Source organism: Carassius auratus, chromosome 30 (assembly GCF_003368295.1).
Source record: "Carassius auratus strain Wakin chromosome 30, ASM336829v1, whole genome shotgun sequence".
NCBI lineage: Eukaryota > Metazoa > Chordata > Actinopteri > Cypriniformes > Cyprinidae > Carassius > Carassius auratus.
The window spans coordinates 9,540,228-9,565,323 of record NC_039272.1 but is presented as its reverse complement, the minus strand read 5'-3'; the positions used below and the strand labels follow the sequence as shown (position 1 = coordinate 9,565,323).

Sequence of the window (25,096 nt, the reverse complement as noted above, 5' to 3'; positions counted from 1 at the left end):
CACTTATTATTGAGAATTGGTCCCTATTCTAAAGTGTTACAATTTATAGATTTTAATATATTAGTTTATAATAACATAATACAGTGAAGGTTAATATTTGCAATGTTTAATTTCCAGACATACAAATACATTTTTAACAATTCACAATTTTTATAACCAACAAACATTCCAAATATTATCTGTATAAAACAACATTCACCTAAATTAACAAATGCTTTAAAAACTATCAAATAAGTAGTTTGTGATACCTAATGCATTGACTAATGTTAGTGAATTAAACCTTATATTGTAGGCATCTGCTAAATGCTTAAACTAACTAGTCAAGCGCTACCCCGAGGACTTAGAAAGGATCTCATGATACATCTAACGGTACATAGCCTCAAATCAAGTTAAAGGCAGTACAAATATGTTGCTTCTTGTTGTTGCAAAAAATAAGACATCGAGTGGCTATTGGCGGGCAAAACATGTACAACCTAGTTCACACTATAAATACAGAAACACAGCATGTGTTAGTCCTAAACTACTCAGAGACTCCCGTGAGACAAAATAACACATCAGAGAGGTGCGCAGTCAGGAATCTAAATTTGTGGAGAGGAATTTGGATAATACCAGCAGGAAACAGCGGGTGAGGCCGCAGAGCGTGGCTGGGCGAGGAGTGAGGTGGCAGACGGGGAGGAGTCTCCGCAGACGGTTGGAGGGCTTAAGCCTGGCGGACAGGGACTTGTCAAATGCAGCTGTTGCAGACACTGATTGATAGAGTTTGTATTCCAGCTCAAACCTGAAAACAGCTTGACCAGTGCCAAGTAAATTGAGTAAGTGGTCTTTTCAAACAACAAAACTAACAACATCGTCTGGAGACAGAAATCTGACAAAAAGAAACGTAAGTAGTGTGCCCATAACCAGTATTAAGAAACTCAATATATAGTCTAGAAAAACATTGTAACATTCTCTTAAAAGGAAGAAAGAATAATGAGTGCAATGGACACTAGATTTAATGAATAAAACAAAACAATAACACAAATAATATAATATAATAATCTTCGATAAAGATGCTTATTACGATTCTGAGCCATTATAAGAAATATGGATTAGTTCATACAAATATTGTATGTTTATATTGCATGTACAATATATTATTAACATAAATTCCACACTCACACCACATGACAACCAACTAATAAACAACAAATAGGTTATCAAATAGCTAATTACATTTACAAATAATGGTACAAATCTGATCTCTTTAAAGGACTTTGGTTCACCTGCTACTAAATCAGCATATGTGTGGCCCTTGACCTGAGGGTTACAAATATGTCAGTCAGCTCATCAAAACATGTGGCAATTTGCATCTATGTCTCCAGTGGGTTATAAAACAACGACAAAGAAGTCAAAAAAAAAAAAAAAAAAAACACTTCAAAACCACTTTCCACTTTGAAGTTTGATTGAATCATATCCTGCTAGGTAGCACCTCCTTCTCTTCCAAAAGGCAGATGAGTTGACTGAAACTTTCCTTCACGGCCTCCATATTGCTCGTCGTGCTGCCTGAAAGAATCCATCGCTTCCCTCGGGCCAGTGGCTGCAATTCTAAAAACTTCTGAATCTGAAAAAGAAAAGAAAAAATAGAAACATTTATTCAATTATGACTCACTCTATCCAATATGTATTTATTTATTGAATATTTATTCAATCATGAGGCTCTATATACAAATTTTGGTTTGTCTAAAAAAAAAAAATTGGGTTCAATTTGGTGAGAATCCAAGAGGCCTTGGGAAAAATTCTTTATAAAGAAAAAACAGCCAATGTGATAACTGAAATCCTGTTCAATCAAATAACTGAAACTGAGTCTTTTTTTATGTTTGGGTTTTAAATGACTTATTTATTTTGCCTTCAAATTCCGCAAGATCCTCTAACCAAATTGCAGCTATAATTATGACATAATATTTTATTATGCCACCCTTAACATAAGCAATGAAAACATTTTTAAGAAGGAAGGTTGAAATGTGTTGTCAAGTTCAAAATGATGTTTATACATCCTTATCATTAATTAGGAAAAACCGTGAGATGTCAACCTGTGTATGTTTCAGTCTATTAAAATAGTGTTTTCTGGGACCCCAAACAGAACATGAGGGTTATTTTACCATAACAATAAGACTTTCTCTTTTCTCTAAACAAATCCTCCAGAAAATCCATAAACAGTTTTTCTACATTTCCAAATGGTAAAAAGCTTAGTATCTGCTTATTAGGTCAAAACATTCCTCACAGAACAGCAGAGATGCATTAGTGTCCAGGCACTGTAACGCGAGGTTCATGTGCAGCGGGGAAACTATGCAGATTTAGTTAACAAGTACTTGACATACTCAAAACTGTTAGTAACAGCTGATTAAGAGGATCATATGTCAAAGCTTTGTGCTCTGTGCTTGATTATACTTTTATGTCAGCACTTCATTATAGCATGAGCAGATCAGAACCATCTGTTAAATTTGACCTATTCGAGGAATATCATACTGCTTCTTCTCAAAAGACACAACATGACTAACTCTGTAAGTCATAGCAGCGAATAGTGTCATTTTGCAGGAGTCATTTGTAATAATAAAAATCAGGGGTATAGCATTAGTTCGGGCAGGTCACGATAGTCAAGCCCTATCTACCTATAAGAATACAACACCTATCTAAGCATTCATATATAAGGTCCCTTGGTATTATCAGCAGTTTTCACATTGCTCAATAGCTAATTAGATCAAGCATCCACTTCACAGCTGTAGTTTCACTCTCTTGAACATCTTCACAAGCTAAGTTCCTTTTAATGCTCTCAGGTTATCTGAAACATGCGTGTTGCTATGGCTATCTGAGTTGCTTAGGCTTGCTTTGTTGTTTTCAGTTGCAAACTTGTGCTAGTTTACGCTTATCTGTTGTCACTGGCAACATGCTTGTCGCTGCAATGTGCTTAACGGCGGTCTTATGTCATTTCATGCATTCTTCTAATCAACAGTTATTTACACTGTTAAGAGTTGGATTCTTATGCACGCGCGTGCAGTCAGCGACCCAAGTGAGACCAAGACCACACCGCTTAACGTTTCTTTCAGTGGTTACGGAGTCATCGGCAGCACTGCAGTTACTTGCTCAAGAAGACTAGACGAGTTCAAGATGAACTACACTAGCCTGCCAATGGCTGGAGAGAATAGCTGCTAGCAGTTACGGCAGAATTAAAAGAGACGTCAAGTCGTACACTTTCTGCTCCTTGTAATGATGCTCTCGCGGTGTTTGCATACTCTATCACATGGGAAGTGAATTAAATGCAATATTTGTTGAATACAGACATTTCAGAAACAGAAACACTTTTTATATACTGCTTATATACAGTGTTGTGCTAGTTACTAAGAAATAGTAACTAGTTACAGTTACTAGTTACTTCATTCAAAAAGTAACTCGGTTACTTTGTTGATTACTTACACATGTTCCCATTATTGCCCTTTTATGCGTTATGGTCTTTACAAACACAAAACTGACTTAAAGTAATTTTTAAACACTATTTTATTTAAGTCAGACCAGCACAAACCGAATTTTGTATATCACAATGATTTCTGAAATAAATAAAACAAACTGAATAATATATTCAGAATCAAAAACTAAAGTGGCTTCTGCATCATAAAAGCTCTGGAGCCCATAAAAATGTTCCTTTCACAGCTTAAGTATGAAAACTATTAACAATGTACAACATAACACAAAACATTTTGAAATAAATAAATGAAAGCAATCTGAATTATTCAAAATCAATTAAAAAAAAAACTCAACACCAAAAAACTGCTATTATTGACAACCATAAATTATATGCATAAAAAAAAATAATCGCTGCTAGACTGCATGGATTCACAGGGAGTTCTTGCCCAGAACAGAACCATACCGCCAATCCAAACTGTATTGCTACAGTTGCTATTTGTCAGTCATCTTTGACGACAGTTGTCCTGATAGTAATCCCATTTATAGAAGGAAAACATTTAATGTCCCTTATAACCGATCTTGTATCGCACTACAATCCTTCAAACTTTTTAAAGTCACAAAAGTTTGGACTATTGACAGTACCTAGCATATCAAAGCCAACAAAAGGAGATACAGCTTTTTCACATTTGGCTCCAAAATTCTGAAATGGCTATCCTGAAAATGCTCAGGGCTCAGACACACTTTATCAGGTTAAATCTAGATTAAGACATCTCTTCAGCCGAACTGTCACATATTGCACCTGATAGACTAGCATGTCAGCTTTCTATCGCAGTTACTAAAGATTTTATAAGCACCGGTCTGAACCCAGAGTTGACTGCAGATGATGCCAATAACTAATGGACTTTCAATATCCTTATATCACAATCATTATCATAATCATAAGCTGTATTTACTGCATTGATGCATTGCTAGACCTTTGGAAAATATTATGAGAACCACAATAGTACTGTATAATGTTTAGTTTACATCCTTCACATTACACACCGTCAGTTCCACACTCATCAACATTTTATCAAGCTATTCAACATATAAATCAACTATGAGGAAATACAAATCAATAATATATTCAAATTTAAAGACATCACCAGCTTTTTGCTTAGTTTGGAGTGAAAAATCATATCAGCATACTTTCAAAATAATAGGTAAAAATAGTAAGATTAAATAGATCAAACGTGACACTTTTATAGTAGTGCTGTCAAACAGTTAATCAAAACCAAAAATAGTTTTTGTTTACATAATATATGTATGTGTACTGTGTATATTTATTATGTGTATATAAATACTCACACAGGGTATATATTTATATTTTAAAATATTTACATCTAAATACATTTATATTCTTATATTTTATAATATACATTAATATATTTAATATATAAACATTACATATTTTTCGTAAATATATACATGCATGTGCTTGTATTTATATATACACATGATAAACATACACATATATTATATAAACAATTAATCGTTTGACAGCACTAATTTATAGTGTTACAAAACATTTCTACTTCAAAAAATTATTTTCTTTTACACTTTCTATTCATCAAAGAATCCTAAAAAGAAATGCATCATGGCTTTGACAAAATCTTCGCCATAACAGAATAACTTATATTTTAAAATATATTTAAATGTCATTGATTATTTAAAATTGCAATATTTCATAATATAACTGTTTTCTTAATTTTGTTTCAATAATTGCAGCCTTGGCGACTTCTATCCAAAGCTTTTTTTAATCCTACCAACTCTAAACTTCTGTATGGATGTGCATATTTAAGTTCCTTTTTTTCTGAATGACCCTAATTGATATGAGATAACGAGGTATGAGACATAGTGAAAACATGATATCAATAGATATTTAGTGTAGATACTGACAGATGGTCATCTATTACCTTCCTCAAAACAAAAGAGACGCAGCATCAGATGTCCCTAACCAAATGAGATATCCTGCAAAGTTCTGGTAGATAAAAGCACAAGGAAATAGAGTTCACCGGGCAGATAAAGTTAGACCAGAGGATATGTTGCTACAACAAACAGATGCAACTGTATCTATCGTTTCGCAATCTGCAAGCATGATGTACACTCTCTGCTAATCTGATGATAACAGACAGAAAGACTTGAAAAATAAAATCACACTGTTTAGTGTGCTGAGTCTTTTGTCCAAAGCACTCTAATGGAATCCACCTCAAATAGAATCACATACGAAGCACTTGTTTTTGCAGCGCTGGCATCTAACTGTGCCATGTTGGGATTTATTAGTGTCTGCTGTTTTCATGACAGCCTACTTCACTGAGTCAGAAGATTGTGTCTCGTCTTTCCTCCGGCAGAGTCTTTAGGGGGCACTGAGCTGTGCCTCGCTCATAGTGTAACAGGAGTTTAATGACAGATTAGGTCACTTCAGCCCGGGCCTGACCGACCCAAACAGTGTTAACAAATCCGTCTTGGTAAAAGGAGCTGCCTCGGGTCTGCTGGCTTACCAGTCAGTCTGTCCGTCTGTCTGCAGCAGGCCCCCTTCTGGAGAACACAAGGCTTGCACTGAATCTGTCAGGTCACATAAATGATGAAAAACAAGAGCGTAAGACTTTCTTTCGTCGTCATGAATAAAAGTGTACATTTCTTTGGCTTTGCTCATGTTAGTTTGAACAAGGTAAGCTTTGCACAACGGTGGCAGATGGCTGTTGGGGTGACCACTGGATCATACAGTCAAGCCTTCGGGACACTGGGAACAATGATTGGACTAGCTGAACATAGAGACCAGCTTACAGCTTTGAAATGTTGTTGTGTCGTCTAGTTCCAGAAATTCCCTTACCTTAAAGTCACTATGGACAGAATGGTAGAACAAAAACAGGAAGAAAACAACACTGTTCTTCTTTCAAGCATGACTCATGCCATTTGAATGTGTTGAAGCCATCTTAAGCAAATTCAATATTAATGTGTTTTGTCCTCATGTAAAGTAGACTTTATGATAATTAGAACAGATAAATGTTTCTAACTACCTGGAATATAAATGTTCAGTTTTCATGGCTTTTTTTCCCTCAACATTTTCAAAAGAGGCTTTTACAAGTCAACAATTGATTTTTTAATTCAATTAGTCTGGTTGTTTGATGAAAAAGATTAAATGTAGTTTCAAAAAACACGTTAAGAATCCATACAACTGCAGCAGCGGAGGACTATTATTTTGCTGCACGGAACTGAGGAAGAACGGATGACAACAAGGTTTAATCTTTGGCTGTCCAATCAGCAGAAAGTAGCATTTCATTCCAGCGTAAGTGTAGAAATAAAATATTCAAGCTGTTTATTCCTTTTTTTAACCCCTGAATGATAAATTATGCTGTTTTCTTTTTTGTATTAAAACAGAAAAGGAGCCATTTTCAAATGTTTCTACTTCGAATATTAAATACAAAAATGAATGTTTGGATGATACAAAGATCAATTTGGATTGATTTTTTGCTTTTACGTTCAGGGGTAGAAAACAGATAAATAATTGAATATTCGATAAAGACATGCAGACTGGGGGCATTAATTGTTTCTTTTTTACCAATCAGTCAACCAACGTTCAACTCATGCAACATATTTTTCTGCTATCAGTAAGTCGTCTTTTTGCTCCCTCAATTAAAATGACCAATATTGCATTCTGAACAATACAACTCTGTTACATAAGCAAGTAATGCTTATTTCAATGGTCTCTTTTGAACATTCTGTTATATTGCACCTACATGCTCTCAACTAACTCTCAGAGTATTAGCAGACTCTTTATCCCAACAGATATTCTACTGACTATACGTAACTTTGCAGGTATGTCAACTTATTCTAACTCTAACCCTATTTGTCTAATAATAATCTACTAACACACTAATGACTGTTAGTAGATATGTAGGTGCAACATTACTTAGTCAACAGAATATGTTAAAGGGACCATTAAAATAAAGCATAACACAATCAGAATATAAGACAAAGAAGTGATATGAAAGAAAATAAGACCTGTTTTCAGCCAGCTGATACAACAAAATGCTAATTTGTTACGTGTGCGAGGGTGGGTGGTAACTTTTGACTGATGATTGCACAGGGGGCCGAGTGTGTCCTGCTGATTTTAGGCCAGCAGAGATTACCATTACATCTGATGATCTCAAGAGAAGAGCCATGAGAATCAATGGGTGTTGGCACAGGTGTCACATCAGAAAAACACAAATCGGGAACTGTCACTCCTCCAAAGAAAAACAATGATATGTTAAGTACATCAGTGTAAATTACTACAGTGAAAACAGCAAATGCGCAGATGAGGGCTAGAAGGGATAAACAATTATCAACTGTTTATTCAAGCTAGAACTTTGTGGCCCATCTATATGATGAGAGGAGACAATCTCTAGCCATGTGAATGACTGTCTAAAGAGGGCCAGACATGGCATGAGCTGAATGGGGTGTCTGGCCTGCACAAATAGGCCAGTGGCCAGAAGCCGAACTGTAATTCTTCTCGTTGCTCTCTAGTCAGCGTGAGCTGCAACAGATCCAGTCCTGCTCTGGAGTTCTCACCATTATGTATGTGTTTCACAGTCAACTGCAGATATGAATGTCTTTTCATTTCCATTCTTGAGGTTGGGGCTTTACCAAGGCAATTCAGGTTACAAGTCATTCTCTTGGGTGTGATGGATAAATTCCATGTGGGTTTGGAAACCGCAAAACTCTTTGGTTACTTGCCCAAGCAAACAGCCACTAGACCATTTCATAGCACCAGTCAGAGTTAAATGAACATAAATGGGTTTCTATGTTGAGTTTTGTTTATATAGCACCACACGGTACTGTAGATCTGAATAAAACGACTGGGGCTGTAAAACTGCCAGAGGGAAATAAATATCTGCTAAAACTCATGCCTTATTCATTTGAAAAATGAAAATGTATAATCAATTTGTCAGCAAACATCTCAAAAAATTTGTCTGCCGTCTCATGTTCAATTGCAGTATTCGTTAAGCTTGTGTTGTCAAATGAGCTCAGACATCGCGACTTTTTGTTAAAAAATAAAGCTGTTTTCGAGACAGCATGGATGTAGCATATATGTTTTTATGTTATTACCATTAACTTAGCAGTTGACCATTAACTGATCAAGTCGATCTGGATAAAGCATCTGTCAAACACACAAATGTAAAAATGAAAGAGAAAAAAAGACAAAACTGAAATTGCTGAAAGTTTTACATAAACTGGTCAATTTCTTGTGTGCTGAAGGCATCCGTGAACATGAGCATTTTTGCTACATCGCTGTAGATAGACAGCACTAAACAACTGTTACACTAGACAGAAAGTCCCAACTGAAGAACATCACTGGGGCTCACCCTGGGCATATAAGGGCGTGCTCAGATATCAGAAAAAGCCAATTACTCTGGGTGACAAGTTTCCCCCTCAAGATATCAGTCAGCTGTGGAGAACACACTTGAAAGAAATGTCTAGATATCGCCAGATGCACTTACCATGAAATTGAGCTGGTCTCACTTGTTTTTTCAATGTCTAAAAAGCCTGCAGTTGTGTGCTTGGCAAGGCACAAGGCTTTCAAAGAGGCCCCATAAAATATCACTTACAGACAATATCTAATGCTTTGGACACAGATTGTGAAAGTATAATCTTTAAAGAGCAATTTTGAAACAAACAGATCAACTTGTTAATGGACTTACATAAACCTACAGGTTCAAAGAGATTTATCCGTTATTAGTAGCATGTGAAGCATGGTGATTTTAGCTAGAAGTTTACACAAACAGCCCCCCTTTCTACATTCTTTACCGAAACGGTTACATCTACATAAACATGCTTTCTCAGGAGGTGTTATCTCTTCTAGTCGTTAGTGCTGTTTATCTAACCATTTCTCCACCTAATCTCATTCACATGGCTATAAATTATAGCAGTCTGTGTATGTTTCAAATGGGTCTGATATGTTATGTGGTCTGCACCGATTCATGCACAAATCACAATAAATCCATATTGGCGAAAAACTGTAAGTTTTGAATACTTCTGTCGTCTAAATGCAAATTTTGTCAATGTCTTGGAGCACACTAGCTTATAGATAAACTTAATGCTTTGTACACTAAAAAACGTTTGATTTCATGGGTACTTTAAGACAAGTCAGATAGAATTTGGTATTTTTAGAATTTAGAATTTTTGCATCATTTTAAATTCGAAACAAAAATGTAAATATTAATAACAAATATAATAGTATCAAATTGATCGCAATGAAACATAATAACTTGATCGTTAAAAAGGTGAAGAATTCATCTTAAATCTTTGATATTGTCATTGTCAACTCGATAGTTCTCCTGTGAACTCGTAGTATAGTAAAGTGTCCATCAGATGCAAACTTCAAAGTCCTAGTGGATGAAGAAGGTTATCTGGATATTTGTTGCCAACCTTGTAATTTATACTGCTCGTTTAGGCATACTATTCATTTGACATTTTTTTGCATACTATTTGAGGTACAAAGGAATGTTTGGCATATTCTAACACTGGGAATTGACTGTGGGTGGTTAGTAAAAAAGACAGTTTTGTGCTATGAAATTCAATGTGGAAACCGACCCAGAGTGTGGCAGAAAGACGGACTGAAGTGAGAGTCCCTATAAGTTTGCTTGGAAGCTTAGGTACAGTAGGTCTCAAAATCCCAGTGAGGAGAGTGAGAAGACCCAGCCAAGATCAATAACCCCAAAGCTTCACTGGAACACCGCCAAGGTCTTGCTGGGCAACAAATGAAGACTTTAAGCGGTGCTGTGCCATACTGGCTGGAGATTTACTGTCTTGTACCGCTCAGATGGAAGAGGAGCTCCCTAAAAAGCACAGCCTTGTGAAAGAGTTCAAAGCAGACTAATTCTACCCTCACTTTCTTCTAAAAGCCAACTGACCAGTGCCAGATCAGAGGTGTCCTCCGGAGGGTCATAAATCCAGACGGCACAGGGACACTTATCGTGGTCCTTTCCAAGGCTTCAAAACAATGCTACTGCTCTTAAGGCCCAGGGACTGTGATAATGTACTTTCCATATAAGCAGCGACTACAAATGCATATAAAAGATGTCTCAGATATATTCCCACTTGGACAGAGAAGAGCTTGACCTTTCTTTCTTTATTTTTACAACCCCTTATGTTAGTATTGATCTTTTTTCCCTTTATTTTCACTGGGATTGAATGATTACCAAAGCCAGCAGCTGTTGTTTTAGTGAACTACCAGATTTCACTAGCTCCAAAAATTTAGGGGAGACCACCATAACGAGGTATGTGAAATGTATGCGTGCTATACATCAAACATTACTAGGGCCAGACCACGCACCAGTGACACTTGTCCATAGGCAAATCCCACATAATGCTTATGCTGTTGCTTTTTAAACTCTTGCACCGATTCTGATATTCTGCCATTAGGATAACGAATGGATTGAAACCATTAACTTCATATACAGCAAGGGAAAACTGCATCTTACTTCAATGTTTTGAAGCCAGTTTTGAAAATCAAAGGCTGTACTCCTTAAGAAAAAAATGGGTCCAAAAAAGCTTTTTTTTTTTTTTTTTTTTTTTTTTCAACAAGGACACATTCATTTTCTATTTCAAATAAATGCTTTTTACTTAATATTACTATTTTTATTTGTAAACAAATGATTGCAGACTTCTTCAGAAACTTCTTTCAAAATAATAAAAATCTTACAAAACCCCAACTTTAGTTAGTGTAATAGTGTAACTATTGTTTTTAAACACATGTATACACAATTGACATTTAATATATACATGATGGACATCCACTTCAGCGTCAGCCTATGATCTGTTGTCATCGCAGCTAAACTGTTGGTGGAAACGTTCTGTGTGTGTATAAGGGGAAACCCTCTTTGACTGGATTAGTAAATAATTGGCAGGGTCAATGACTGGGCCTCAACTCCTGCACTGACGGCAACCCCAGCACCGTTTATGGGGAAGCAGAGGCTGTGACACTGCTTGTCTGGACTTAGTTCAGATTTCCAGTAACTCAATTCATTACGAGCTGGGAAAAGTGCCCCAATAGCTAACATCTGGGCTTTGCGGTTTTAAATGGGTGAGTTGGCAGCCTCCTTAAACCTCACATCCAGAATCCATCTGTGTGCACCTTCCCCAGACCAGCCCTTCACTACCTTGGCGGTTGGAGGAGGTCTGGGTGGTGGCACAGCAGACCACACAATGGGGCTCAGGGGGCCAGTGAAAGGCGGTAAAACACCACCGACCTTTCCCTATTCCCTTCGCTGGCCCACCACTTTTTACTTTCCCAGCTCTGACAGGTGAACCACGGGAGAGAAGCACAACAGAGCAGCTCCCAACACACACACACACAGCTCTCTCTCAAGATGATTTAAAACACACTCTGAGATGGAACCCCCACCCCTTTCCTGTACCTAGTGTCCTGGGACCTCAATCTGAAGTCTGTGCTTAAATGCAGCCTTTTCTCTCTTTTTCTTGTGTGCCCTCACCTCACTGTAGTCTTGACAACAGCTTAAGCATGACAAAGTCAAGAACGGGGACGTCGGGAGGGGGGCATGGGGGGGACTGTTTTCAGTAAATTGAAAACATAGCGAATGAGCTCAAGGATATTGATGGAGCAGGGAATAAGAGACAGAGAACAAAAGAAAGTAACAAATAAATATTCGTTTACTCACTGGCTCAAATCAGATCTGATTGCTGAGTTCATATATTATCATACAGAACTGACATATTTAGGTAGTACAGAAGTATCATAACCTGTTCAAATTGTTTTCCAGAATATATTAGTCATTTCATCTACACTGGACCCTGAAGCCAAATGTATAAATTTTGTTTCATCTGTACAGATTTAGTATACATGAATTTTGATTGATTTTTAAGTTATATCCATGCACCAGTCAAAAACCCAGTCAGCATATACCAGCCTAATAAGATTTGGATTCACTGGAAGGTATGCAGTTCCCATACATACCACATTAAATCATTATTCAGAAATGAATTCAAACTGAATTTCAAACATAAAGAACAATGATGTATACTAGACAAATCATTTAAAAGTTTTTACATTTGAAGATTTATAGGTTGCATGGACAGGGCAATGACAGCAATTTTTTAAAGCACCATACATTCATTGGTCTCCATTGACTTCTAAAGTAGGGAAATAAATACTGTTGAAGTCTATTGGGCCATCAACTGTTTGATTACCAGCATTCTTCAAAATATCTTCTTGTATGTTCAACATTAGAAAGAAACTCATACAGGTTTGGAACAACATGAGGGTGAGTAAATGATGAGAAGATTTAAATTTTTTGGGTGAACCATACCAACAGACTAAAGAGATGGATGGATGCACAGGAAGGTAAATACAGATAGACAGCTGGATAGACAAAAGAACAGACAGACAGACACTTTAATAAATCTGGCAACTCGTTATTTTAACTTTACCTTATATTGCTGTATCTATCATCATATTTAGCTGAGCATATTAAATGAAAAAAAGTAGCAGACTATGTGGGCTATCTCTAAATCCACTTCTTTTCTGTGTAAGACATGCAAATCCTGATCTAGACTAAAACATGCTACTACAAGGTTAGGTTAGCACTAAAGTCATCAGCGTGCATTTAAATTGAATTCAGTTCAAACTTGCATGTAGCCATTTAATTTATCACTAATATCCTCTTTAGCCTTTAGTCTAATCCAGGCATTTAGCATTACACAAAACAGTCAGGGTGATTCCTTTTGAAACAGCAAACTATTCACACTCACAAAAAAGCGCATTTGCATCTTAAACATCCTCATCCCCGAGTAGAAACAAATGCTTCTCTTGAGAATATAATTTGTCACTTTGCTTGCTCTTCAAACAGAATTTAACCAATAGAAAAAAGATATGGCAGAATGAAGCCAGATTCCCAGCGTTTGATCCCTATGGCTTGGCACTGAATAGGGGGTCAGGTCAGATGTGAATGGGCTTTCGGAAGTCTTGCCCGAGCCTGTAGCAGCCAGTCTTCTGACCTCGCCTGCCGACTAGACAATGGAGAGGCGTTGACCACAATGTGAGTCCAGCTTTTAAATACAGGCGCGACACTGAATAGAAATTGTTGACTGAATGGAGTCTCTTCTCGCCGCGGTAAGGACCTTGAGGGGTCAAGGTTCATCCGTGTCCAGCAGAGACGTGTGGGAACAGCAAGGCAAGATGCCCACACAGCTTGCCCGGTGCCCTCTGTGTTAAGACCTAACCCAGAGGTGGGCTGACCAGCAACTAAATGTGACAAAAGGTTGAGGCAGTGTTAGTGAGAGGATGACTGGAAAAAAAAAAAAAGCAAAGAATTCAGAGTAAATTTACATCAAATGTAGAAAGAAATGCTATACATCCAGAAGAACACCTTCCTACACAGGTTTAAGTCATCAAACCACAGAAATATTTTGATAAGACATCAAAATGTCTATCAAAGCCTAAGAGCCAAGAGCAGGAAAATATGGACAAAAACAGAAAAAAGATTGGGAACTAGAAACTGGCAAACAATATTAGATATTATTATCAAACAGCGTGTTTCTGCCTTGTTTCAAATCAACACTCCATGTCTATCATCTAGTAAGTGGAGTTTCCCCACTTGTAAATGCTTACCCAAATTCTCAACTAGATAAAATCTAGGGGACAAATAAGAAAGCAGTTTACAACAACAATGTAACAATGTGTTTTTAACATTGGTAATAAGAAATATTTTTTTCCTGAGCGGAAAATCATTTTACAGATCAATTTGATTTTTATTCATTTCAATCTCGATTCAATTCAAATCAAATCAATATCAGTTCATTTGTATACATAGTCAATCAGATTCAGTATGTCAGTTTCACTACACATTTTTTCAAACATCCATTAAATATCGAAGAACAGGTTAAATACTACTAGCTTGACAACTATCGAGTTTATGGTAATTGAATGGCTTTCCCGAGGTAAATGTAATGTTATGTGACATTGTTTCTGCAGTTGAAACACTGATTGAGCAAATACTGTACATGATACAAGACATAATACTCTACATTTTGGTAACTGTTTGTACAACTGAAAAAAAATCTGGAGTCTATTTTGATCCTCTTCTTTAATTGAAAAGCATCTAATGAAGTTGTAAGAGTAATGTTTTTTCAACTCAGATCGGAGGTAAAACTACTTTCTTTCTAGTAAAGATCTTGAAATTGTGATTTGTGCACTAATTTCCTCTAGTTACAGATGATTCAAAATGCAGAAGCCAGATTGTTAACAGGAACTAAGAAAAAGGATCGTATCTCCCCTGTCCTTGCCTCATTGCATTGGCTCCCTATAAAATTTAGTCAGCCAACTTTAATATCCTCTGTTTTTCACATACTGCAAAATTTGACCCGGGTTATATTTATATCTCATTAGGTCACACACAGCCTCTAGGTCATTAAGATCTATTTCCTTCATTCTCTTTGTAAATCAAAAGGTGATCAAGCTTTCTCTGTAGCCACTCCAAAGCTCTGAAACAGTCTACCTTCGAACTTTATGGCCTCTCTATCTCTGGATGCTTTTATTTTGTGCAGTAACAGTTAGTAAAGATAATGATTCATTGGCTCAATTGTGCGCCAAAATGTTTTACTATTTGACAAAATTTGAAAGCTGAGACTCTGCTTCATATTTTTTTTCACACATTATTTGAAAACATCATAAATAAATGATTGGGATTTAAGAATCAATATCGGTTTAATAATAAAAAAGAGAACAGATTAAAATAGAGAAATCTATATTTTTTAACCCAGCCCTAATAAGAGACATTACAACCACAAGAAGACAATGTGGAACTAATGTGTCTTTGCTGTTCCTGACGGTTTAGCTTGTGAAAGGCCTAATCTCAAAGGCTTGCATCAGTGTCTCCTCCAGCTGTTGACTGAGACACACACGAAGCAGTGGTTATCTGGGTGCCCATCAGACCCATCATTCCACACGTAAAATGCCACTTCTCTCACCCAACAGGGGTTGTTGTGGTTATTTTGTAAGATTCTATTCTGGGGAAGCAAATGGTGTTTAATAGGCACTTGACTCTGAGCATGAATTGAGGGTGTGCATGGCCATATTATGTGTGTCATCACACACTATATTTGCATCCACAGTAGAGCTGTTATCCTGTATTTAGAGGTAATATCTCCTATGTGTAAGACTTTGGGTTATGCATAATTGCCAAAACCTGCCTGTTGATACCCTTTGTTCTTATGGGCACAACATTTATGCACTTTTAAATGGATGTGTAAAGACACCTCTTAAAACCACTATTTCCCCTCAAACAGGTCAATTTAAGATAAAGATTTTAAGATTTCAGAATAAAGTCACATGTAATGAACAAACAGCAGGGACTTAGACATGGTCATACCGGCACTTACGCCTCTTTAACTCTTTCCCCACCATTGATGAGATATCTCATCAATTAAGAGACAGCGCTTCCCCGCCAAAGACTACTTTTATGGCAATCTGTGTTCTAGGTGTATTACAGTAAGAAAAGCCTTAGTGCATGCCCTGAATGAGTTATCCCTTACGAAAATTAACCATGGTTTTACTACAAATAAAACCAAAAAAACATGTTTACTACAGTTAAACCATGGTAACCACAAATTAACCATGGTTTTGCTAAATTAACCATAGTTTAACCATGGTATTTGTAGTAAATCTGTGGTTATACAAATGTAGTCAACACACCAAAAATCCATGGGTTACTACAGTTTTTACTATAATAAAACCATGGCTATTTTTCGTAAGGGATAGGACTTCTGGGTCTTTCGGGTGCGAATACAAGACGATCATCATAAACAAAAGGATTTTTTATTTTTGAGGGATGAATAGCATTTTTGTTGAATCTGATAAAGGATAATAGGGAAATCTATCTAATTCTTGCTCTGAATATGGCAAAATCATTGTTTTGTTGAACCACCACATACGTTCCTATAAAGGACATCAAACAGTTCTGCGGTAGCTTAAACTACATGCAGTCATGTCAGTAATAGACCTTTCCCATTTAAGAGTCTGACACCTTATTAAAACATACAAACATCTGAAGTGGCAAAACAGGAAATTTGCTCTCAAATGTGCATGAGAGCAATGTGCATGAGAATGTGTTTTCAATATACTCATAAATGCATCCAATAAAGAGGTACAGGAACCAAGAAGCTGATTAAACCTTAAACAAAATGAACTGCAAATGCTTCATTCTGTGGAGTGATTAAAACATGTTTTGCTAAGCATGTACGGTGACAACCATAAAAGCATAGCACCCAAAAGCGTTAACCCTCATGTTAATTCCAAACCTGCATGACTTTCTTTAATCTATGGGAAGATATTTTAAAGCACGTTTTAACTGATTTTGTCCAAACAATGTCATAAAACTCATTGGACTTCACTTCTGGTTTATGAAAAAAATGAAGCAATTTGAAAATTATTATTATTATTTTTTTTTTTCAAAATATATATTTTTTTCACAGAAGAGAGACAGTCATGTTAGTTTGAAATAACATAAGGCTGAGAAAATGATTGCAGAATTTTTGGGTTAGCTGTGCTTTTATTAATTCATCAGGCTCAACTTTTATTTTGGGTGTACTAATTTACACAATGGATGTAATGGATGGAAATACATGAAGTAACAGTGCATCTGAGAATCAGAATACAACTGCTTGTGGAGTTTCATTATCTTCACTGTGTATAAAAATCTCTGATCGTTTCCAACTTTCAAGCCTGGTGTTTAATCTCTCTTCTGTGGAAATTTGTTTCCACTTCAGAATAACAAATAAAACAGACAACAGTGAGATAAAGTTGAATAAAAAATTACATTGAGAGATATAAAGTTGCAATTACAAGAAATACAAGAAAACTTTTATTCCATATTGTGAGTAAAATCTGAGTGAAATGGATAATAATAAAAAAAAAATGCTGGGGCTACTTGGTTCTATCTAATGGTTGTTGATTGGATGTAGGCAGATCTGAACGTGAGCTTGTAGTTCACTTTTGATTAAAAATTACAAGCTCAAAGGTATATATATATTTTTAGAAAATAGAGATTTTAGAGATTTCGATTTTTTTTATTTTAACTTTCACTGCAAATTGTGAGATTTACGTCACAGATATGCTAGTCACAATTGTGTTAAAAGTCATGATTGTGGGATAAGACGTCATTATGAGATATAGGTGCAATTATGAGAAATGAAGTTGACACTAGCTTAAGATTTTTTGAGTGCTTCTACACTTTTGCCTTCCATGTGTATAACAAAACGACAAAGGAAATGGCACAAGAACACTTGATTAGTATTGTTAAAGGCATTTTGAAGTGGTAGCAAACAGCATTGAATGCTGCTTTTAATGTGGGTGTGGTGTTCTTGGTAATGGTATGATAGACATGATTGACTGGATTACGTAATGCACTATTTCCCGTATTTCCATTGGCTGAGGCCAGACCTATTTGAGAGTTTTTTTATTACTGAACAATGACCTCATTCGAAAATGGCTGCCAAAATACCTATTTGGAAAATATCTTAATTACAGAGAGAGACTGACTTGGCTGTGTGCTCATCTTAGCGCACGGCTCAATGCAGTCTCACAGCAAAAGGGCTCTCTGCATTCTGACATCTGCTGAATTACTCTGAATAACTTGAAATCTGGCAGGACGCTCTGGCTTTCTGAAACTACGACAGTGCTGACTAAATTCTATCGATTCTGGCCTCATAAAAATCACAATGCACTCTTCATGGCTCCATCATGTGCGTACTCGTAGAGAAGGAGGAGATGAGGAAAGTTGTCGCTTTTGTTAAACAGCAGCAGTGATTTGCACGATCTCACTGTTTATAGAGAATCAAAGCTGGTCAGCATCTCTTCCCAGGACACCTACAAAATCACAACACTTTGCTTCCCTGAAAAACAGTCTGTACAAACAAAACAATCTGGAGAAGATAACGGCTGTAGCCCACCATGCTCTGGACCATCATCCCTGTAACACTTTCAAACTGAGCAGTCCATTGAGAAGTGATTTGTTTACTCTCTGCTTTTCTCTTCTCTTCTCGTTTGACAAAAAGCATTGTCCACAAAATAAAACTTTGATACAAATATACTGATTGTAGAAATAACAGAAAATGTCATTTCAAATGTTTTGTTTCTGTTTGTCATGCATTACTTTTGCGAGATCTCCAGATTTTTAAAATCTTGAAGGTCAATAAGTGTAAAAAGCATGAAGCAGAATGAAGAGAGAAGCAAATGATTGAAACTTGTTGAAGTAAATAAATCCATTAAGATAATGACTTCTGCATTTTCTATGACAGTTATAAGCTTCTAAATCACATTTTTAAATAATATATCAATTTTAAATATTTTAAATATATAACTTAATTTACTTTGTCAAGAGTAACTTTGCCTAAGAATCCAGTAATCGATTAAATCAACCCATTAACTGCAGATGTTTTCTTGTGTAATTACCTGGTCTGTGCATCTCGACTCTTCACAGATCATTCTCGTTGCAGACCGATTTTGCTAGAATAATTTCATATAAACTGAATTTTCAATAAAGTTAAGAAAAATTCAGGTAAGTTGGGACAGTTTATTTGCATATTTTGTAAATAAATATTGCATACTTTTAAAACAAAGGGTCTTTTTTCTTTTTGGGGAAAAAAGAATGATATTTTAGCATTTCCATCATTCTAAATTATATACAAATTTTGACATGTACAACAACATAAGTAACAGTTCTGTTAACTACTATTGTTTAGAACACTTTATTCAAATTGTATAATAAAAATAACATTTGATAATAAAAATAATTTTATTATTATTATTATTAAATTATTAAAATACTGAAATATAAATACGATGACCAATAATTAAATAGTACAGAAGCATTCGAAATGTATTTAAAAGTATTAATGTTTTTTATATTACATTCACTTTGACACTTAGAATGTACAAATTCATTATTTCTTTTATAGCTTTACAAAGAATGAATCCATGCCAGTGCTGGGACAGCGTTTTCAGTTCACTACCTGCCTGATGTCCAACACGTCCCTCCCACCATAGAGTCCCACTAGCGTCACATCTGCCATGTGCAAGACCAGTGACGGAACTTAGACTGCTTTTTTGGATTCTGTGTGTAGAATGAGTAAGAGAACACCATCGCCTCACACACCACAAGACTTGAAGGTTCACAATGTGCTAACGGAAACATATTACTAAACAACAACCAGTCTATGAACAAGCTGTCCCCACACTTGTAATTATTAAGCTATTATCATACATCCGCCAGAACTAAAACTGCCCAATTGGAAGATAAAAAAATCTATAACTTGAGAAAGTATTAGATGCTAAAATGGAAATGAATTATATACAGATGCAAAAAAAATGAATGGTCTGATAATAAGAAGCCAACTCTGAGACATACCTTTTAGATGTTTTGGGTCAGTTTCATTAAGAAATTTATGTATTTTATACACCAAGGATGCATTAAATTGATTAAAGTGACAATAAAGACATTTACAATCTAACTTCAATACTTTCTTTCTAAAAATCAGCTTATTAGAATGATTTCTGAAGGATCATGTTACACTGACGACTAGAGTAATGCCTGCTGAAAATTCAGCTTTATTCCATTAAATCAATTGCATTATAAAATGTATTTAAATACTTAAAATTGTCATAATATCACCACTAGGTCTGTTAACCCAAAACCCCTGGTGTAAGCGATTAAATATATAACCAACATGAGGCTCTATTCATTTATCACTGTCACCATTAGAGAAGGAAGAAAGCTTCAAAATGAAGTTTAGGAAGCGCCCTTTATATGCCCATTGTGGTCATCCCCATCTTCAACATAAGAAGAGGAACTATGCAGAGAGAAAGGGAAGCCTATTAGCGCAAGAAATCTTGTGAGGATCCGATTCACGCTGCGAACACTAAAGCTGCCTGCCACTCAATCCCACTCAATATGGCTCCGACAAAAGGGCCTGTTTACGCAGGCCTAGGATGAGAAAAGGATAACCTATGAGAGCTGGAGGCCAGGGCGACATAGATGGAACAAAGCCATCTGATTTGGTCGCATTCATTTCAAAAAGGTCTTTTCCCGCCCTGAAGATCATCATTGAGACTTAAATAAGGAATCTTTGGGTTGCTGGGAAAGAGAGGAAAAGCCCTGAGGTCCGGAAGCACGTAGCACTGAATGTTCCCCACTGAGTGTGTATGAATGTGTTAAGAGCTGGGAAAACAGGACTGAACGCCCCTGTCGCGAAAACCATATCAATGCCAGGAGATTTTCAGAATAACAAGATGTCTCTTCAGATGTGTAGCCAGTTTATTTAGAGTAATATTCAATAAACAAAGCAAGAGTTTGATTAGCAGGCATCTCTTGTGACAGCTTCACTCTGAAATCACACCTGCAGTTTTATCTTGAAAAAAGAAATACGCGCAATTGTTGACTTGTTTTTTGCAAGATACGATATGAAGATTAAAATGTATTCAAGGCTGCAATTATTTGATCACAAAAAAATATAAATATTCTGAAATATTACGATGATTTAAAATAACATCTAATTTTATATATTTTATATATCAAAAGAGGACGTCAAAGCGCTTTAAAACAACACAGAGATATTTAAATAACTTCACGTTAAGAAAGAAATATAGGTTTTTAATGACAACAAGGTGAGTAAATCTTTTTTACTTTTTGCCAGTATTCTTAAAGCGGGGTTGAAATGCTATTTCATGCATACTGAGTTTTTTACACTGTTAAAGAGTTGGATTCCCATACTAAACATGGACAAAGTTTCAACAATTAAGTTGTATGTTTGAAGGAGTATTTCTGTTCCAAAAATACTACTTCCGGTTTGTCACAAGTTTCGGAAAGTTTTTTTCAAGTATGGGTCTGTGTGACGTTAGATGGTGCGGAATTTCCTTATATGGGTCCTAAGGGCACTTCTCCCGGAAGAAGCGCACGCACGTAGAGCAGAGCAGAGCAGAGAGATTCACTGACCAGAGCGAGAGAGCGAAATGTCACCAAAGCACAGCAGACCAAAAAAAAAAAACAGCATTAAGGGACCAGTGGATGGAGTTTATTTTTACAGAGCATCAACGGAGTTGTGCAAGTGTTTTTATTTGTTCCCTGCATTTCGAAGATGCTCGTTTTACAAACAAGGCCCAGTTTGACGCCGGATTTGCGTATCGTTTATTTCTTAAGGATAATGCAGTCCCAACGAAAAAAGGGTCACGATCGTGTGTAAAACTGCTTCAAATATCTCTGTGTTGTTAACTTAGCTATCGGCGTGTAAGCACATCAAGTAAACAACATGCGATGTTGGCATTAAACTGCACCTCCCACATATACACCTTTAAAAAAAAAAAATAAAAGACGACAAAGTGGAACTTAGTAATTTTCCAAAACCGCTAAGCAAATACATACAGTTTCAATACATACTACATAGAGACGTCCTGCTGTAGTCATTGATGCTGCTGCTCTTGTTCAAGTTCAGCCTCGGGATCTGATTCTGGATCATAAATAAACGGCTGAATCTGACTGTTAGTCATGGTTTGTTTTGGATGATGTTTTTTTCCTCACGGTAATGTCACAGCTTCTAAACGCTCTCAACGCAAAAGCCTACTCGCGCTCGTGATTCTTTAGCTCCGCCCACACACCACGCCTCCAGGCGCTCGTGTTTTTCCGGGAAAAAACGGTACAGACAATCTTTCTCTTATAAATATAATAAAACTAAAGACTTTTTGGAGATATGAAGGATGCCGTACTACTCTATAGGTACTCAAGATTAACAGGATATTGAGTGAAAATGAGCATTTCACCCCCCTTTAATTTATGTAACACTGTATAATCACAGCATTACTAATGTGACAAAGCAAATAAAAACTTTCTTGCAAATAACATGATTTAATTATTGAAAATGTAATGTAAATGTAAAAGTAAATGTTTTTAACTACAAAATGGTCCCAATGTGACAAAAACGACAAAAAAAGCATTGTGGTACTCATAGACATGTCTCCCCCGATGTTCAAATGAAACTCACGCTACTGCTAGATAATACTGTGCTCAGCATATGAGGACAACATCCTGGCAGTAATATCATCTGCAGTCCTTAAAGTGGCTTTTTTTCCTTACAGACTAAAAAAAAGGGGGGCATTATATATGCCCCAGAGAAAAAGTGATTCCAATTACAGGTAATCCTACACTAAAGTGTATGGCAGACAACAGAAAACATGTCTGTTACAGGATAAAAGAGAAAACGCTTAGTTGAAGGACAATCCTCTCAATTACTTCAGTGTAGCAAACGCCACGAGAAGTACACAAGTAGTTTATATGACCTAAATGTAAAGCAAGATAGCTCTCGACAGCTCGCTAAAAAAGCACCGCTAAATGTCTGATTTACCTTTGCGAAGACTTCTGTGATCTAAAAAACATTTTTCCATGACTTTTGGCTCTTGTTGGACATGTTGAGATGCAGTAAGAGTTACAAAGTGTTCTGTGGCCTAGTTACAGAAAGAGAGAAAGCAGGATGGAGACACAACGATACTGGCATCAATAGCATGACTTCTCTGAAACGCTGCCTCCAAAGGTGTAGCTGAGTGATATGTTGGTTAGCTTTATCAAATAATTGGCCTGCAGGGTACAGTGTCAGAACATCCTTTATTGCACAATAGCAGCCTTCAATCCCCTTGTATTGCTTGCACTGTGCCTGAATCATAAGTGGTCACAACATCTTAAATTTTCTGAAAAACAGACAATTACCAGGATGTATAATATTACAAGAACTATTGTGGACAGAAAACTCAACTTTCCTTTGAGTGAGAACAACTGGAATATATATGCCCTGCCCCAGAAAGCATGTGTTATGGGCAGCCTGAACAAAACACAAAGCTCACATTGAACAAAGACCAAATTGGAAAGTGCTAAATAGTTAAAACTGAACACATTATTCTCTATTTCAACAGTCCTTGGCTCTCAGAAACATAAGAACACAGCGCTGTGCTTCTTCTCTGTGGGTAATTACGCCTGTTGATTAAATCCATTCTAATCTAATCTGGCCACATCATCTGAAACACACACAGTTCTGGTGGTGGACGTCAGCTTTGTGTCTGGGTGGCCTGTCTGGGTACAGACATTAGCTTCAGCTAATGTCACTTGGTACGATCCAAACTCGGCCAAGCAACAGAAACTTGCAACATGTGGTCAAATATGGTATTCAAATCAAAACGCTCCATGTTTTTCACACTTTTCTTTTTCTTTTTAGACTATAACCAAATTAAAGAAAGAATACGCTTCAGGGTGTCATCAAAAAGTTCAAACTTATTCTTGTATGAAACAGATGGTACAGATATGGCATCTACCAGCAGGCTAATCGGCCAAAACATGACCCCTTGGGCAGACAAGCATCACAAAGAACTGGATGTTCTTCAAATGTGCCTCATATAGCAGCTCCAGGAGTTATTTTAGTTTTATTTTATTTATATGCCATTACTATTTATTTTGTATGTTAAAATAGCTTTTACATTTATATTTTCTTTTTAGTTTAAGTTTTAGTAGTTTGGTTTGTTTTTGTAATTTATTTTAATATTTCAGTATATAGCTTTTGATTTTTACACATTTTAGTTTGAGTAATTTTAAGATAGTTACCAAGGAAACATTTCTAATTTTGTCAGTTTGTAAGTTCCAGTTTTATTTAATATTTATATTTTATTCCAGCTTCACTTTCATTAATGAAAAACGAATTTATTAACAATTATTATTATTATAATTTTTAACATAACAGCAAACCAAAACAAGCAATACATAAATAGTTCTAATTACTCTTTTATTTGAAATTGAGAAAACTTATTATATGAGGGTTTTTTTATTTAAATGACATATAGCAATGACAGAAATGCAAAAAATAAAAAAATAGGTAGGAGGAAATGACATCTTCAGCTTTACTTGGCAAATCTCTAGGCAATGGCATAATAGGAGAAAGGTAACAGCTTCATTATTCCAGATTAGGATGACACAATATGAGCAAATACACGTATAGCAGCTTTGTTTAACAGACTGAATCACTGACATTATTATTATTATTTAGATAATTTAAAAAAAGGCAGGCAAGCATACTAAACTTTGTGAAATGTTTTTCTTCTTCCTTTGTTGTGGACGATTAAGCATGTTGATGTACAGTATATCTCTACTTTATTTTTTGCCATCAAGCCTGACTAGAACTAACAACATGACTCATACAATATGATTTCCAAAGCATTTCCATCAGAAAACTATGACTTCAAGTATGCAACCTATGCTGTTTTTACATGTTCTTGAACAAACTGACTTCCACGAACATTTGCATGAGTAGCAATTATCATAAGGGGAAGCAACAATTATATTTCAGGTGTTTTAGGCGAGCTTTAAATTCAACATGAATTGTAGTTTGCTTTCTTACTGAATGTTCCTGGTGTTATTATGAATAATCTGTAATAGTATAATATAAAATAAAATAAAATAAATGGTTAGGAGATTAATAAGGAAAGAAGAGTTATTGTATACAAACAGGAAAAGTCCAGAGTGATCTTACAGTTTTCAATCTGGGTAAGTGAGATTCTTGAACCAGTCTTGACTGACATGAAGACATTAAT

General features: G+C 36.0%; 1 protein-coding gene across 3 annotated transcripts in view; it reads right to left on the bottom strand.

Moving 5' to 3' along the window:
- Window positions 1–338: 338 nt before the first annotated feature.
- Window positions 339–25,096, bottom strand: part of LOC113049133 (ADP-ribosylation factor-like protein 15) — a 102,971-nt gene continuing 78,213 nt past the window's right edge. For 2 of the 3 annotated variants that reach the window (XM_026211192.1, XM_026211191.1), the window contains exon 5: window positions 339–1,600. In XM_026211192.1, the coding sequence (XP_026066977.1) occupies window positions 1,448–1,600 (153 nt within the window). In that variant the 3' untranslated portion in view covers window positions 339–1,447. Of the gene's footprint in view, window positions 1,601–13,301; window positions 13,724–25,096 lie in introns of those variants that run through there. The other variant, XM_026211193.1, reaches the window with a different exon arrangement.